The sequence below is a fragment of the Sugiyamaella lignohabitans genome, chromosome B (genome assembly GCF_001640025.1).
Source record: "Sugiyamaella lignohabitans strain CBS 10342 chromosome B, complete sequence".
In the NCBI taxonomy this organism is placed as follows: domain Eukaryota; kingdom Fungi; phylum Ascomycota; class Dipodascomycetes; order Dipodascales; family Trichomonascaceae; genus Sugiyamaella; species Sugiyamaella lignohabitans.
Window position 1 is genome coordinate 1901179 of NC_031674.1, and position 16451 is coordinate 1917629.

General features: G+C 47.7%; 3 protein-coding genes across 3 annotated transcripts; 1 reads left to right on the plus strand and 2 right to left on the minus strand.

Moving 5' to 3' along the window:
• Positions 1-5022: 5022 nt before the first annotated feature.
• Positions 5023-6036, minus strand: TDH3 (glyceraldehyde-3-phosphate dehydrogenase (phosphorylating) TDH3; the record flags this gene model as incomplete). Its single annotated transcript, XM_018879559.1, has 1 exon — positions 5023-6036. The coding sequence occupies one exon, from the start codon at positions 6034-6036 to the stop codon at positions 5023-5025; it is 1014 nt and encodes a 337-aa protein (XP_018737464.1).
• A 7636-nt stretch (positions 6037-13672) lies between these two features.
• IAH1 (Iah1p) lies at positions 13673-16447 on the plus strand (the record flags this gene model as incomplete). Its single annotated transcript, XM_018879560.1, has 3 exons — positions 13673-14356; positions 16079-16127; positions 16422-16447. 3 exons carry the CDS (start codon positions 13673-13675, stop codon positions 16445-16447), a joined length of 759 nt encoding a protein of 252 aa, XP_018737465.1.
• AWJ20_2608 (uncharacterized protein) lies at positions 14689-15165 on the minus strand (the record flags this gene model as incomplete). Its single annotated transcript, XM_018879561.1, has 1 exon — positions 14689-15165. The coding sequence occupies one exon, from the start codon at positions 15163-15165 to the stop codon at positions 14689-14691; it is 477 nt and encodes a 158-aa protein (XP_018737466.1).
• Positions 16448-16451: the final 4 nt, after the last annotated feature.

Consider the following 16451-nt stretch of genomic DNA (forward strand, 5'->3'; position numbering starts at 1 on the left):
TGATGAGGTGGAACGGGCATGCTCATGACAGTAGAGATTGATCTCATCACCAATGATGTGTGGTTTAAAACATATCTGAACGACAATTGGCTATATCCTATTCACAGCCACACCTCTCATCCACCAGAATCCAGCAAGAGTGCCAGTAATACCCGACGAACGCTCGCGAAGCGAGCACAACGGGGTCTGGGGCAGCGCCCCAGCCGCCGGAGGCACATCCCCGAACATCCAAATTAACCACCCCAGAATATATCGATAACTTGGTCGCTACCACCAAGGTAGATGTGGCCGCCATTTACTCACGAGCTGGTGACTCGGTGTGGGCCCAGTCGGCTGGATTCGACGTGTCTGCCCCTGAAATCGCCGAGATCTCCAAGGGATTTGACAACCCCTCTGCTCTTCAAGCCAGCGGCTTACACATCCAAGGACAGAAATACTTTTTGCTCCGTGCCGACGACAGATCTATCTATGGCAAGAAAGAGGACACTGGTGTCATTGCCGTTCGTACCAACCAAGCCATCATCCTCGGCCACTATAAAGCGCCCACCCAGCCTGGTGAGGCCACCCAGGTCGTCGAGAAGCTTGGCGACTATCTCATAGGTGTCGGTTATTAAACATTCAATAGTACCGGATTGTGTTTGGATTGCAATGTATAAGAATATATACTCTAGAGACGTTGAGCGAAGTGTGTTCAGGGGGTCGACTCGGGTTTCTTGGGTTCGGGGGTCGTGCCTCCGGCGGCTGGGGCTCCGCCCCAGACCCCGTGGCTCCTCTCGCTGCGCTCGAGTCGGGCGTTGGGGTCCCAACGAGGGGTGCGGGCCTGGTGTTAGCGAGGTTTAACGAGTTTGGTGGATTTTGCGCATCTGTGCTTTAGTGTATGTTCCATGTGTATTCTGAACATGTGATTCAAGTTCCACTGCTCGTACTCTGATTCTTGGTCATTGGAAGCTGGATGAGCTATAGGCTGCTGATTGGGATAGCCACTGCGCCAATGGCTCTGAATAACGCATCCGAATGGCACATTTGTCTGAACAAACTGTATGAAAGTGTCTCGCATTCTTATCTTCTGTACGCAGCTGTTATAGCTGCTGCGAACGTCTAAGGAGTATTCTGTCGAGGTTGTAGTTCTCGTATGAGCAACATACGTGAGACTATTCATGTGTGTACTGTTGTTTGAATGCCTAATACCAGTAGTTCCAGTCATCAACTCTTGTGACTATATCGTTAGAACAGATATTGTAAGCCTTTTCTGTGAGCAATTCCAGCCTTTAAGCTATATAAATCAATTATTCCAGTAAGTAGTTTCAGTGGCTGGTTTATGAATCAGCTTCAGTGAATAATTTAGTGAAATCTTATAGTGACTGGCTTTAACTAATGCCCTTCTGTGAATAATACTAGTATATGACCCCATGTGATTCATGGCTTCAGTAAGTTGCACCCGTAAGTAGCCGGTTGCTTTGAGAGTTTCCTACGATATTTTTTGTGGTTTGCTATTTGGATCTGTATTTCTTGTGACCACTATTTATAAACAGTTTCTGAAAGTTAACCCTCTAGACAGTTTTCATGACAATTCCTATTAGCTATTTCAATAAGCGATAAGTAATTTGAAATCAGTTCCTATGAGCAGGCCCATGAGCGGTTCCTACATTGCCGGCAGTATCTCCTGTGAAATTTTCAGAATTATTTCTTGGAGTAATAGCATGTGATTAATGATCTGAGCACCGTCAGTGTATCAGTTCGGGGGAGTAACCTTAGTTGGCAGGTCAGTGGGTAACTTTATCTATTTTCAATAATAAAACATTAGCGGTTTTGCCTGAGTAGCTTCAGTAACAGCTTTAATGAGCAGATCAAGCCACTAGATCCATTCAGTCTTGCATGTTCCATTGAGAAAACCAATCTAGACATCTCTTAAAAATACCTAAATTTGTTCTCTGCGCGTATGTGAGCAATTTCTTTAAAAATCCGTTGTCAGTTTCTCATCAATAGTTATCGCAATTAACTCATTTGAATAACTCTTAGGAAAAGCTTGAGAGTAGCACCAGAAAGTACTCTAGTAAGAAACTTGACTAAAGAGTTCTGTTAATGACACATGGGGATAATATTAATGAGTAGCTTCTAAATAACAGCTCAAGAGTGTAGAACGTGTAAGTAAATATATGAGAAGTCCCTGGGTGTAACACTTTTAGTACCTTTGGCAGTTCCTGTTGGAAACTGATGGGAGCAACTAGAGGGGAATAAGAATGTGAAAAGCTCCTCTTGGTAGCTTCTGCCTATGATAGGATGATCTCATGATAGTAATTCTTGAGAGTACGCGAATAAATCCGATGAGAAGTTTCGGGGAAAGGAAGTCAACTAGATCCTGATTGTAACTAATGTAGTATGTGGGTAGATGGTAGCCATAGCTTCTGTTGATGGCCCATGCGAGTAGTTTCTGGGGAGCTCTAGTCAGTGAGATTTCTTGTGAGTAATCTTTCGAGAATCTATGAGAAGCACTAATAATTAATATTAATATTGGAAGTCAATAATCTCAGACTAGCTCTACTAAGAAGAGAATAAGCTCTCCATTTGATTAACCAGCTTAGCACTTCCATGAGTAGTATAACTCCACCCTCCCATTGTTCCCTTCAGATTGAATAGCTCACTTATACGCCATTGCAATAACTCCAAAGAGCTAGTACGTCCCTTGCAACCCTCCAAGGCCTGATAAGAGCCAAGTGACCGTCTCCGACCAAGCGGTAACTAAACGTCCCTGTTTAAGAATCCGCTATCCAAGATCCTGACCAGCAGCTCCAAGCAGTTCCGATGCTAGTCATTTTCAGTTCTCATTATCTATATTATACACATCCATAGCTGATTGTCATAGACAAACAGCCCACTCTAAACAGGCAGTAGCCTGACACCCGCCAGCCTGTCGACAGTAGGAGCAATATGCGGATTAGACAAAACAGGTCCAATTACAGGGAGCGACCGCAGGAAAGCGACAATGACCGAGAAAAAGTCTCCAAATAGGGCCAGAATGCCTACACACTCGAAACCGAACCCGATAAACGATCTCTTCAGCAGAATCAGCACAATCCCCAGCCCAAAACAAAGTGACCCACGGGCCTTATTCGGCCGCGCGAAAAACGATATCGTCTTCTGTGGGCCAATAATCATAGTAATTCCTGCAATAAACAGAATCTAATCATCACGTTAGCATTTCACTCGCCCTGTGTGCCTCCGGCGGCTGGGGCTCCGCCCCAGACCCCGCTGCTCCTCTCGCTTCGCTCGAGTCGTTTCTGGGATCCAGGATGTTCGGGGTACGAGGGCACGCCCGACGCAACGACTCGAGCGAAGCGAGAGGAGCAGCGGGGTCTGGGGCGGAGCCCCAGCCGCTGGAGGCACAGCCCCCCATTCATGTTGACTTACGTTTCCAAATGCCAGCAGAGCAGAATCAAAAAATGTGATGACTCCGAGTCCAAAGAAAAAGACGCCTACGGCGGTGAAACCGACACCCAGTTCTGCGAAATCAGTTAGTTTTGGCGTCTGGAAATGCTGCTTGATCTGGCAAGTTCTGCCAGATCACGTCTGCACGTACTCTGAATATCTGATAACCACATGGTGGGCATTGTCCGTCAAAGTCGTGTATAGAGTGTATTTGTATGCTATTGCTGTTGCTGTTGTTGAAATTCTGATGCCAACCTGTCGGAATATGAGACAAATGAGCTGAGCACAATTAAACACTAAATCCTCTGATACCAAAAATAATTTCAGATCAGCACGACGTGAATATTCGTGTCACCTTCACTAGCATAACCGGCCGTTTTTGACGCATGGCTGCCAGGGGGAGCTGCAAGGGTCCGTCCGGGTTGGGGTGTGCCTCCGGCGGCTGGGCTCCGCCCAGACCCGTGGCTCGCTTCGCTCGTTTTCGTGGGCGGGCCAGGGGAGCGTTGGGAGTGGGATGAGAGGTGAAAAAACTGAGAATTTTAGCGTTGGAGTTGAGATGGAGTGGTGCTAGCTCAGTGAGGAGCATCTGTATCTTGTAACCCATCGGGGTCGCCAATCTACAGGCTAAAAAGAATGCAAAAAGAAGACTTACAACACCTTCTGTTCACGCCTGGTCTCCCACGGCATTACTGATCAAGGCTCTTTGAGGCTTAAATATGATTGATCGGACGGGAAATCTTGCTTTACTCAAGATATGGTCGTAAGCGACAGCATTGTTCTGCACCCTCTTTTGATTAGAGCTAGAGAGGTTCTCCTTAGTAGTTCTCTGAACAACACTGTTTTTGTTTTCAACCATTTGTGAACAGAAATACCCCTCGAGATGCTAAAAATGAGGATACCTGTAATTGGTAGAGGGTGGCTTTTGTCCAAATGGCAGTAATCGTCAGCCACACAGCACAAAAAAAATTAGAACAGAATAAAAGGAAAATGAATATAGTTTGATTCACTCATCACAAACAGAACCCACCAGATGAGGCGGACGCTGCTTTCCCCAGCAGCCCTGCTCGCTTCGCCAGTCCACAACCCACACCCAAACGGTCCTAACAACGAGCGAAGCCAGCCACGGGTCTGGGCTCAGCCCAGCCGCCGGAGGCAAATCCTCCCCAACATCTCACAAGCCCAAAACCGGTGCCAGGGACCTTTTCCAGCCGGTAGAGGAGGGCATCCCTGAAAAAAATTCCTTAGTGGCACGTACAGGGTCCTAGCAACGAGCGAAGCGAGCTACGGGTCTGGGCGGAGCCCAGCCGCCGGAGGCAGGCCCCACCCACCGTCCCAAAACTCCAAAACCAGTCCCTGCAAACCAGAAGACGGGGATGGGAGGTACCCCTGAAATTTCCTCATCGACTTCAGGCAGGGTCCAACCCCAGCCCTGAAAAATACAGTTGCCGAGCAACCGCATGACGTGAACTGCCGATGACTAACATTATTCGTAGTGCCCAATTGCCAATTGTGAGAGGTAGTGGTGGTGCTAGTGGTTTGTATAAATAATTTATTTATCTAATTAGATTAAAGATATTATTACGAGGAAGAGAGGATTTAAGCCTCAGCGTCCTTGCCAGCAACGTAGACGAGGAGGTCAACGACACGGGCAGAGTAACCGTACTCGTTATCGTACCAAGAGATAAGCTTGACAAAGTTCTCGTTAAGGAGGATACCGGCCTTGGCATCGAAGATAGAGGAGTGGGTGTCACCAATGAAGTCAGTGGAGACAACGTCATCCTCAGTATAACCAACAACGCCCTTAAGGTCACCAGCAGCAGACTTCTTGATAGCAGCCTTGATGTCGTCGTAAGTGGCAGACTTGTTAAGACGGACAGTCAAGTCGACAACAGAGACATCGACAGTGGGGACACGGAGAGACAAACCGGTGAGCTTACCGTTAAGGTGGGGGATAACCTTACCGACGGCCTTGGCAGCACCAGTGGAAGAAGGAATGATGTTACCAGAAGCGGTACGGCCACCTCTCCAGTCCTTGTGAGAAGGACCGTCGACAGTCTTTTGAGTGGCGGTGATAGAGTGGACAGTGGTCATCAAACCCTCGACAATGCCGAAGTTGTCGTCAATAACCTTGGCAAGAGGAGCCAAACAGTTGGTGGTACAAGAAGCATTGGAAATGACCTTGTACTCAGGCTTGTAAGCGTCGAGGTTAACACCAACAACGAACATAGGAGCATCCTTAGAAGGAGCAGAAATGATGACCTTCTTGGCACCACCTTGCAAGTGGAGCTCAGCCTTGGCTTGATCAGTGAAAACACCGGTCGACTCAACAACGTAGTCAGCACCGGCCTTACCCCAAGGAATGGCAGCAGGGTCCTTCTCACCAGTGATGATAATCTTGTGACCGTCAATGATAAGGTGCTCGCCATCAGCAGAGACCTCACCCTTGTATCTACCGTGAGTAGAGTCGTACTTGAACATATAAGCAGCGTAGTCAACAGCAATGAAAGGATCATTGACAGCTACAACCTCGACCTTGGGGTTGGCGAGAGCGTTACGAAGAACGAGACGGCCAATACGACCGAAACCATTGATACCGACCTTGACGACCATTTTGAATTTTGACTTTTACAAAAGAATTGAGATGTTAATTTAATTAATCTTGGGATTAAAAAATCTAAAGAAAAGAAAAGAAAAAAAAAGAAGAGGAAAAAAAGACTTCCAGACAAAGGGCAACGTACCCTGATTTTATACTTTTTTTCCAATTCCCAACTGCCAGAAGATGCTGTTGCTGCTGCTGCTGCTGCTACTGTTGTGCAGGGCTCGTCCACCCACACCACCCACCACGCGCATCCACGAGAGGGGACAGGCCCATGTTGGGCGAGGTTTGGGTAGCTCCAGCCCGCATCACCGCTAGCGGCAGCCCAAGCCCTCCAGCAGGTCCCAGCCAGGTTAGAACAGCGCTAGCGTTGTTACCAGTGGCGTGGTCGGTACCAATCGGTCAACGAGCGGCAGGGGTAACCTCACCTATGGCCGAAAGCAAACGAGTGGTGGGCTGACCGTGCCAGGGGAGGGGGGGTGTGCCTCCGGCGGCTGGGGCTCCGCCCCAGACCCTGGTTGCTCCTGCTTCGCAGGAGAATAACAACGCAGAGATGACAGCCCCCAGCAACTGGAGAAAGGGGAGAAACGACTCGAGCGAAGCGAGAGGAGCAGCCAGGGTCTGGGGCGGAGCCCCAGCCGCCGGAGGCAGTCCCCCTTCCACCAATTGACCCCCGACGGAACCGTTTCCGAGACCTCTGGGACCGTCGGCAGTGGTGGAATGAATTAATTTTCAGGTCATGCAGGCCAGGGTTTAAGGTTGAACTTGGGCAGCTGCAAGTATCGGCGGCCGGAATATGAAACAAAGCCAGCGCATATCACCCTACCGCCAGCGATGACGTGTGGCCGCGTGGGCCCTGCCAGCTGCTTACGTACACCAGCGGCACATCCAGCGGCAGCAGCGGACTACGGAGGTAGGAGCCCAAGCCCCGATTTAAGCCCAAGCCAAACCCAAGAAGCGACCCAAGCCCATGTCACCCATGTCACCAGCGGCACGAGCGGAGGTAGCATCCCCGCCGGAGAGAGCAATTTATTGCTAATATTAAATTAAATTATTAATATTGCGGGCCAGCAACCCAGCAACCCAGCAACTGCTCCAGCCAATTGGCCCGCAGTAGACCACCACCACCCACCACCCACCGCATTCTCCGTCAAACAGGCCACCCCTGTCACAGGGTCTCCTGATTCCGCGGCCGTTCATAGAACCCTGTGGAACAATCTTTTATTTTTAGTTTATTTTTCACTGTCGCTGACATGCATGGGCCCGGGGACCTGCCTCCGGCGGCTGGGGCTCCGCCCCAGACCCTGGTAGCTCCTCTCGCTTCGCTCGAGTCGTTTTCGTCGACGGGCCCCAGCAATCTCTCCTGCGAAGCAGGAGCAACCAGGGTCTGGGGCGGAGCCCCAGCCGCCGGAGGCACACCCCCCTCCCCCGCTGGATATGCACCTGTCGGAACGTGCACGAGAATTCCCGGACGACCCCGGACTCCCACGATAATAGTACTAGCAAGTGTTTATATATAAAGGGCAGGCTCCTCGGTACACTCCCAGTTCGAGTTCTCGTGTTCGGCACGAATTGCGGAGAAAATGCTCGCTTAAATGGCATTGGCGCCTGTTTCGCGGACGGCGGGCATGTGACGGGTTTTCGTGCCCGTCTGTGCCCAGTTGAGTTGTAATTGAATCAATGAAAGAATGAAAGAAAGAAGGAATGCTATTGGTCAATTGGTTTCGTGTGGTGCAATTGGGTGCTTGGCTGTGCCAGACTTTCGGGGCACTTCGGCGGTCCGCTAGTAATGCCCCGCTCGCTGGCACGCTACAAATTGCAACACAAACACGGCGAGATCGCTTGGTGCATGCAATTGATTTTAATATGAGAATGAAAAATTTTTCACTTTGAACGACGACGTCGACTTATCAGCCTGGCTGCTGGCCAATGGTGATGTTGGCCGGTCTGTACGCCATGGCCATGCCGCATCTGAGGTGTGTATCATCACTTGGCCGGCCAATTGACTCACCACTGGTCTGTCATCTCATCTGACTGACTGATAATCGCACCGGAGTCATGGCCATTGGCTGGCTGCTGGCGAAAATTCCGCGTCCCGCAGGTGGACCACGACACTGCTGCTGCTGCTGCAACCAACGCCTGACCGGCCTGACTGTCGCGGAAAAAGTAACTGCGATGTTGTTGGGACCTGATAACACAGGAACTCTTCGATGATTCGCGGTTGTCCACATGCACCCCTCCTGCACACCCAACAACTGCTGCCTCCGGCGGCTGGGGCTCCGCCCCAGACCCCGCTGCTCCTCTCGCTCCGCTCGAGTCGGTTTTCCCGGGTCGCCAGCCCCGTCGTCCCATTCTCCTGCGAAGCAGGAGCAACCAGGGTCTGGGGCGGAGCCCCAGCCGCCGGAGGCACATCCCACCACCGGAGATTCTGTTGAGACATCCTGCAACTGATTTTTCCGGCTGCTGCACGCCGGCCGTTTATATTTATCCGAACCCGGCATGGCGTGACTCAGGGGGGACGGGTGTGCCTCCGGCGGCTGGGCTCCGCCCAGACCTGGTTGTGCTCGCTTCGCGAGCGAGCTGGGGGCCGGGGAGAAACGACTCGAGCGAAGCGAGAGGAGCAGCGGGGCCTGGGGCGGAGCCCCAGCCGCCGGAGGCAGGTTACAGGGGTGAAGTTCGTGTGGGAGAAGTAATATAATAATATTAATTAATAGAAAGAGTACAGTAGTGGTGCCTGCGGGTGAGGAAGGGAAGTGATGGTGCTCAGGGGTCGGAGGAGGGGATCGGGCTGCTGGTGGAGAGCAGCGATTTTGAAGTTGGCGTCGTTGGCAAGAGAGGAGGGACATATGCTCCAGACGGACTGTCATAGTCTGGCGAGGTGACAGGACTAGTGCCTTTGCTCGGGGGGAGCAACAGCAGATGACGGCCGTCGCGAGATGGCTCGGGTGGAGCCATTGCTAGCTGTTCTGAAAATAGTACTCAGATACCAGGATAGCGGAGCATGTCAATGAGGTGAGTGTCTCTTGCCAAGAACACCAACTGAGATCCCACTGGAAATGACCCGTTGGAGAACGGTGGACGCTTCGGATAATGAGGAAGAAAACTTGGAACTGGCTATGCTGAACATCAAGGCGTGCCTCAGGATGACAGTGCCAGATCTAGATTAGTCAAGCGACAGGATACCACATTCGCGACACGTCTAGTCTTAGGGGGGATGATGCCAGCGGATGTTCCAATTGAGTTCCACTGCAAGACGAAATGCGTCCGGTTCTGATTGAAAACAGAATAAAAAAAAGAATTCTTGCAGAGCCCATTAAGGGGATGGGCATGAGAATGAGTGGCCATGGTGATAATTCTAGGGTGTCCGTAATGCCATTCTGATGTTGAATCACGGTCCGACAATGATGTAATGAGCAGTGTCTGCTGTCAGCCAGTGTAGGAGGAAGTGGTCGGAATTACTGAGTGGCTGTGGATGATGACTCCTTGAAGAGTTTCTTGAAAGACAAAGCTGTTCTTTAGGATGTATTAATGCTCACCTCCATGTTCCGATCAGTCAGTCTTGGATGATAGCTCTATTTCTATCAGTCCGGAGTGGCCACATTACCAGATGTGATATCTATTGATGGCCCTTTCTGGAATCAATACAGTGAAGGGAAAGGGCTAGAATTGTGGGAGAAAGCTCTAGTAAGTTTGCTAATCAAGTGACTTTGGCTATAGATGATTAAGTAAGTTTGCATGCAATAACAACTTACATATTATAATCATCAGCTTTTTTAATAGTTTTAACATTCAGTAAACATGCGACGTCTTGGTTGAAGTGGTTTCCAAAATGTTAGATTCCTAGTCTGGTCAACCATCAAACGTTATGCAGAGACTTGGTTTATGACAGTCAATTCTTGTTTAGTAGGGTGTTGAAATGACTCTCGAACCAAATCACAAATGTGCTTGAAAAGAAGAGCACTTCTAAGTAAGATTTGAAAGAGGATATGGTTTAACTTCTTTTGAAACCTTTTCAGTTAACAAATCGTGGTCCAAAATGCCGGAATCACGCTATTAAACAAGTTACCTTAGCATTGTTTCAATGACCGGACAATTAGACATGGTTGATTTTGTTGAGCAACTCATATTCGTGTCTTCTATTTGTATATGGCACTAGAGAGATCTCATATTTCTTAGCAAATAGATAGATGTCGTTTGAGTCATTTCTTACCGTCAGTAGATATTATTGTGCGAGCGATTCAAAATTCTTTAGATTCTCTCGGCGGTTATTATGATGCTTGATAGGAATTCCTAAAAAAGAAGACTTAGGAATCTGAGACCCTCCAGCTTTTGCAAAAGTGAACGTGAAAACCCGAGGATGGATGTGAGTTTGCACTTTCAAAGTCAGATAAGGAAATTAATATTATTAAACTAATACAACCGTAGATTCGTAAGTAAACAGTGCAATCCTCCCGGTTTTGATAGCATATGATCCTGAACAAGTTACAGTTTTGAAAGCTTCCTCAAACCTTAATAAAGCCGCCCACCTTATCGCTGCAGGGTCTAATTGCATCTTGCATTATCTCGATCGTCACCATCGCCGATCATAGGCGATCTTCTTAACTACGAGGGGGAATACAACCACAATTAAATGTAAATCAGGCCCACAATTGTAAATAATATCATCCTAAGCTGTGAGCCTGTTAAGAATTAATATGCCCAAATAAATCGTGAGCCGGACTCAAGAGAAGTCACGTGCGTCATGCTCGTTATACGCGTTGACGCAGGTTCAAGCACTATAGCGATACTTCGTTGACCACATGACCTCTGCGCCATAATGCAAAAGCGCCATAATTTATAAATTCAAAGTATATATACAGGGGCTGTCGCTCCGTGAGATACATTTTTTCTTCATCTTTACCACAACGTTTGACTCGCTGAACAATTTTGTTACATCGAGATTTTGACGTTTTGAAGATTACCCCGTGTTTGTTGCTCTGGTAATTGATTGTTTACTGGATTATTATTTTTATTATTATTATTGTGTTATTGTTGTTGTTGTGATTGTTTGTTATCCTTTTAATTTCTGGATTACTGGTGCAATCATGACTGACGAAACTGAATTCTCTCTTACTTTCAAGTATGTGTGGTTTCTCTTCCTCACTCTCTATGTCCTCTTTGTGGTTTATCCCACCTTGCGGGCCCCCCATTCCCCGGACTCGCACCAATCCTCACCTTGTGTCCCTCCTGTCCCTGAAAAGACTATTACCAAACCAGCCCAACCCGAATTGTCGGTCGCTGATATAGTGGTCATTGGAACAGTTAAGGTACTAGTTAAAACATGCCTCGTGTGCTGTTTTACTGGATATTACGCCTACCGTACACCTCAGGTTATCAATAATTGGAGAAGAGGAACATTTGGATCGTTTCGAGGCCACCTTCGCCAGCTCGCCATTACTGAGCAGGCCAATGCCACTGAAAGTTTCAACACAGCTTTCAGAGCCCAATTCGATAGACAACAAGAGACAATTGAAGCCACCCCATCTACCAGTGCATCTCAGAACCCAGCCATGTCACCATTACAGACATTGGCAACCCCTGTCGTTGAAGTGTCGCCATTACAGACACAGGCCCCTCCCAAAAAGAAGAAATCTGGAATCAAACGATTATTCAAGAAGTTGAAGATCAAGAGAAGTTCCTCTAAAGATTCCACCGTGGTCCCATCCCCATCATCTGAATCTTCTTCAATTGAAACGACCACCAAACCCAGAAAGTCTTTTCTCAAGTTCAAGAAACTTAAAAAGTTCCTCAAGAAGTCATCACCCCAAGTCACTCAGTAGATTTCGTTCTCTAATTAATTCCTCTAGAGACCACATGGAACGTGAACAACTTTTTTTTTATTTCGGCATTACTATCTCATTCAGTCACCGGAGACACTTCAGTTTCTTTTTCATTATCACTATCAATTCATCCGGTACTTCAGTTTCCAGAAATCAGACAAGTCTTTGGACATTGGCTCAACATCTTCCCTTAAGACTAGACGTGTCGCGATGTGGTGTCCTGTCGCTTGACTAATCTAGATCTGGTATTGTCATCCCGAGGCATACCCTGATGTTTCTGCCAGAGCAGTTCCTTAGTTTCAACATCCATGGCACGCACTAGTATCTTCAGCTACTGTCAAATCCGAGTACTATTATCGGATCACGTAGCACTAGTTTGGCACTCTATGCCAACTAGGAAGTCTAGTCGATGTGGTTTTGTTCTCGTTTTTGTCTGATTTGTGCTTGTGGGAGCGCTGGAATCTGAGTACCTTATGAATTGACTAGTGTGAAGTTTCATTATTACCTGGGCCGGGCCTCTAATACTTGTATTACTATAATAATATTATTAATTCTCTATCCTATCTTTAAAGTGCCAACTCGCTGATAATCTATGAGGGGGTCTTCACATTCTCTTTTTGCGAAGACCTGGGGTTCCAGGATTCTATTGATGATCTCCCAATTTTCGTTTCTATCAAGCGCTCTATGAATTGAGATACCCTCAGAGACATGAAAAATTCTGAAACGCAATCACAATAAGCTCTGCTGACGGTAAGAATCCACTCAAACGACAAAGATACTTACTATGACCCATTGGCCAAGGCACTCACCACTTGTCATGAAACGGAACAAACGTTGGATATTGGGCCACATCTTCCTGTTAAAACTAGGCATGTCGTGAACTTGGTATACTATCACTGTCTAGATCTCGTATGTCATATGAAGCATATCCTGACGACTAGCCAAGACTCCCCATTTTCTTCGGACTTTATGACATGCACTGATCTCTTCCGCTGTTCTTGTATCCGACTACTATTATCAGATTTAGTAGTCCTAGTGTGGGACACCAGAAACCGCTTAGGACAATCGACAATGCCAGGTATCTTCCGTTTCCTACCCTTCCGCTGTTTTTTTTTTCTCAGTTGTGCACTATTGACAAGCAATTCCTTTTATTAACGAAACCTCAATTGGACCCTTCCTACTCTATTATTTTTCTATAATAATACTAATAAAGTAGCTTTTTTCTACCCTTGCGGTGATATAACATGGCATTAGTTGTGTTTCTAAGCTCTTTCTCAAAGAATCAGTGTGATTTGAGTTTTATCCACTACACTACACATCCTCATTTCTCGATTGGTTGACTATATAGCATGCTCCCCACTCAGTTCACTATATACAATTATCGAGTTATCTATATTCTTCCTCTTACGACGATATTGCATTTGGCAGAACTTTGTTTCTATGTGCATGTTCTAAAGCAATGTTACACGTCTTATTACCAGACTGACTATCTAAGATCTAAGACCACTTCTGATATTTTCTATTGAACTGTTATCTCTTAGACAGGGTTCGATGGCAGTGAGCCGCCAGAGCCAAACCCCAGTCGGAGAACGCATGAAGCACGTCAGCCAGGCGACGCCATGTGGGGGTCTGCAGATAGATTAGCCCCGCACATGGCGACGAGGAAGATGAAGCCAACTCATTACAAAGAGAGAAAAAGTATTAGTAGAATACGAAGTAACAAAAAAAAACAATTGCATTTCAGTCAATTGACTAAAGAAGAATTGGACTGTGTACCTCATAACAGGAAAAAGACGTGAAAAGCTAAAGATTATAGAACAGAAAAGCAGCCATGGTCAGTGTAAACTACGATCCAGTTAGTACTGGAGGTAAGCCTCACGAGATTCATTTGAACCGGATTTTGTTGTTTGGTGACTCGATTACCCAACAAAGTAGTACTCAGGCATACGGATTTGCCATTGCACCAGCCCTTCAGGATCTGTACATCCGGAAATTCGATGTCATTACCAGAGGATTTGGTGGCTATACCTCAGCTCATGGTCGATATATGATTGACCCGATTCTCCAATCGGAACATAAACCCAGTGATAAGGCAGCTGTCGAGCTGTTAGTGATCTTCTGGGGATCCAATGACTCGGTAGTCGATGGCCATATTCAGAATGTGCCATTACAAGACTATATTGAGAACCAGAAGTATATTGTTCGGGCCGCTCAAGCCAAGGGCATCAAGAAGATCATCCTCGTGGCACCTGCTGCATATGACGAGCGTCTTGGAGGACCAGATAGAAAGACCTCTCGATTCCGTGAGTACGGTCAAGCTCTGAAAAAGGTTGCTGCCGAGTTTGATTTGGGGTTTGTTGACCTTTGGACTGAATTCCTGACTTCTGTCGGCTGGAAAGAAGGAGATCCCATCCCCGGCGAGACTGGCAGCGGTTCTGACATCGATCTCTCTCACCTGCTCCACGATGGACTCCACTTCACCGGTGCAGGATACGAAATCTGGTACAATGCCCTAGTCAAGACCATCGACACGAAGTATCCCGAGCTCATATCGAGCCGCCTGCCCCAAATCATGCCTCCCTGGGACTCGGCCGACATCGCCCATCTCCCCGACTCTCTCTGGAAATAAACGGTATCAGCGATTAATGTAGTCGGGCCAGATGCCTCCGGCGGGCTGGGGCTCCGCCCCAGACCCCGGTTGCTCCTGCTTCGCAGGAGATTGCGGCGACCCATACGAAAACGACTCGAGCGGAGCGAGAGGAGCCACGGGGTCTGGGGCAGAGCCCCAGCCGCCGGAGGCAGCCCGTCCCTTACCAATTACGCAATTGCTCGATTTTTATTCACAGGTTACGAACAGAACTTAGTTTTTGGGGGAGCGGAAACCCACGAAGTACTAGAGTTGTTAGTATTCACAGTGGCAACAGTTGTAGATGACAAAGAAAGAAGTGTACTTACAGCGTAGATTTGAGCGTTGTCGACGTCCCAGACTCCGGAGGTGTAGTAGATGTCCTTCTTGAGGAAGTCAATGACCTCTTGCTTAGAGTCAGCAACCACGGAAAGAGCAGAGCCCTTGAACTCGGGAGTGGCACCCTCAGCAGGGAACTCGTCGGCATAACCACCTCCAACAGTGACAATTCCCTTGCCGTGAGCAACAGCAGCGTTTTCCAAATGCTTGGGACGGACTTCAAGTCTCTTCTGTAAAGCACCAGCCTTGTCTGGGACAATAACAAGATATTCTTTAACCATTTTGAATGCAGACGATGAGAATTGTTTAGACACTGGTAAAGGTTTACGAATAAGTCGACCAACCGATGTATTGAACATTTAAAACCAAAAAAAAAAATGGCACTAGAACCTGTCTATTTTATACTTCTCTCGTCATACATGTCATAGACGCGCAATAGGCATTGTACGGCAAAAACATTACCAACCGGATCAAGTTTTTCCCCACATAACCACCGACTGTGGGGGTCCAGCCGATCGCTGCTAGGCCCCAAATGGGCATTAGATGACGGAAAATCACCGGGTGTCGGTGAGCCTCCGGCGGCTGGGGCTCCGCCCCAGACCCCGCTGCTCGCTTCGCTCGGTTTTTGGAGGGTCTGGAACCGGTTGGAGGACGGCGGAGGCCTGAGTCTGTCGTCAGTTGGCATGCTTTGGTGCTCGGCTGATGACCTACCGAACTTCACATATGAAGCCTGTCCATTCCACAAGCCCGACTCGAGCGAAGCGAGAGGAGCCGCGGGGTCTGGGGCGCAGCCCCAGCCGACGGAGGCCTTTTCCCCGGCACCCGAGGTCCTCTCTCAACCTTTTTAACTCTGTTGATACAGAATCCAGCAATGCTGGACCAAGAAATCACCTGAAATAAGATTCATTGTATGAATTACGAAACAGAGTTGATACCCAGCTATTATATTATAAAAGAACAGAAGTGGAATAATAAATTTAAATTCGGCTATAAGCAAGTATCTATGGCTGGTAACTAGCTCATAAACCTTATTTGGCTCGATCTATTTATCCAATATACCTCTAATAATATTACTTGATCCTTTAAACGTCAAAATGCTCGGCTTTGAATAAGTCACGTGGTTATACCACAGCCGCACATTGTCTGGGGCTCAAAATGTGGAGAAGGGAGTGCCGGAGGGTCGGAAGAGCCAGACACTAATTAGTATATATATCTTTGCTTTGAGAATTTTGAAGTAGTATACGAGGTTCGTCTTTGTGTCACCGAGAAAAGCCTGTTTTTATTGTATTGGCGAGCTGTCTTTATTTATCTGGTACTGGTAGCGACATTGTAACGGCAGTTGAGAGCAAAGTTAAGTGTGCCGACGGCGTTGTATGTCCGTGGCTGCGAGGTAGTTGCTGAGTTGATTTGTCATTTGTAAGTTGTTTAGGTTGGCTTCTTGGATTAGGTGTCTTTGTTTTGTGACACTGGATGACTATGGGATTTGTTATCTGACTATTTAGATTGAAATTGTAGTTGATTTCACATCATCGCATCACTTACCGATCGATCTTCAATATATCGGCAACAGCCTGCATAGAAGGTGTTTCTGATAACCTGTTGTAGGAAAAACCAGACAGAATTTGGAGGTTTTGGATATAAACTG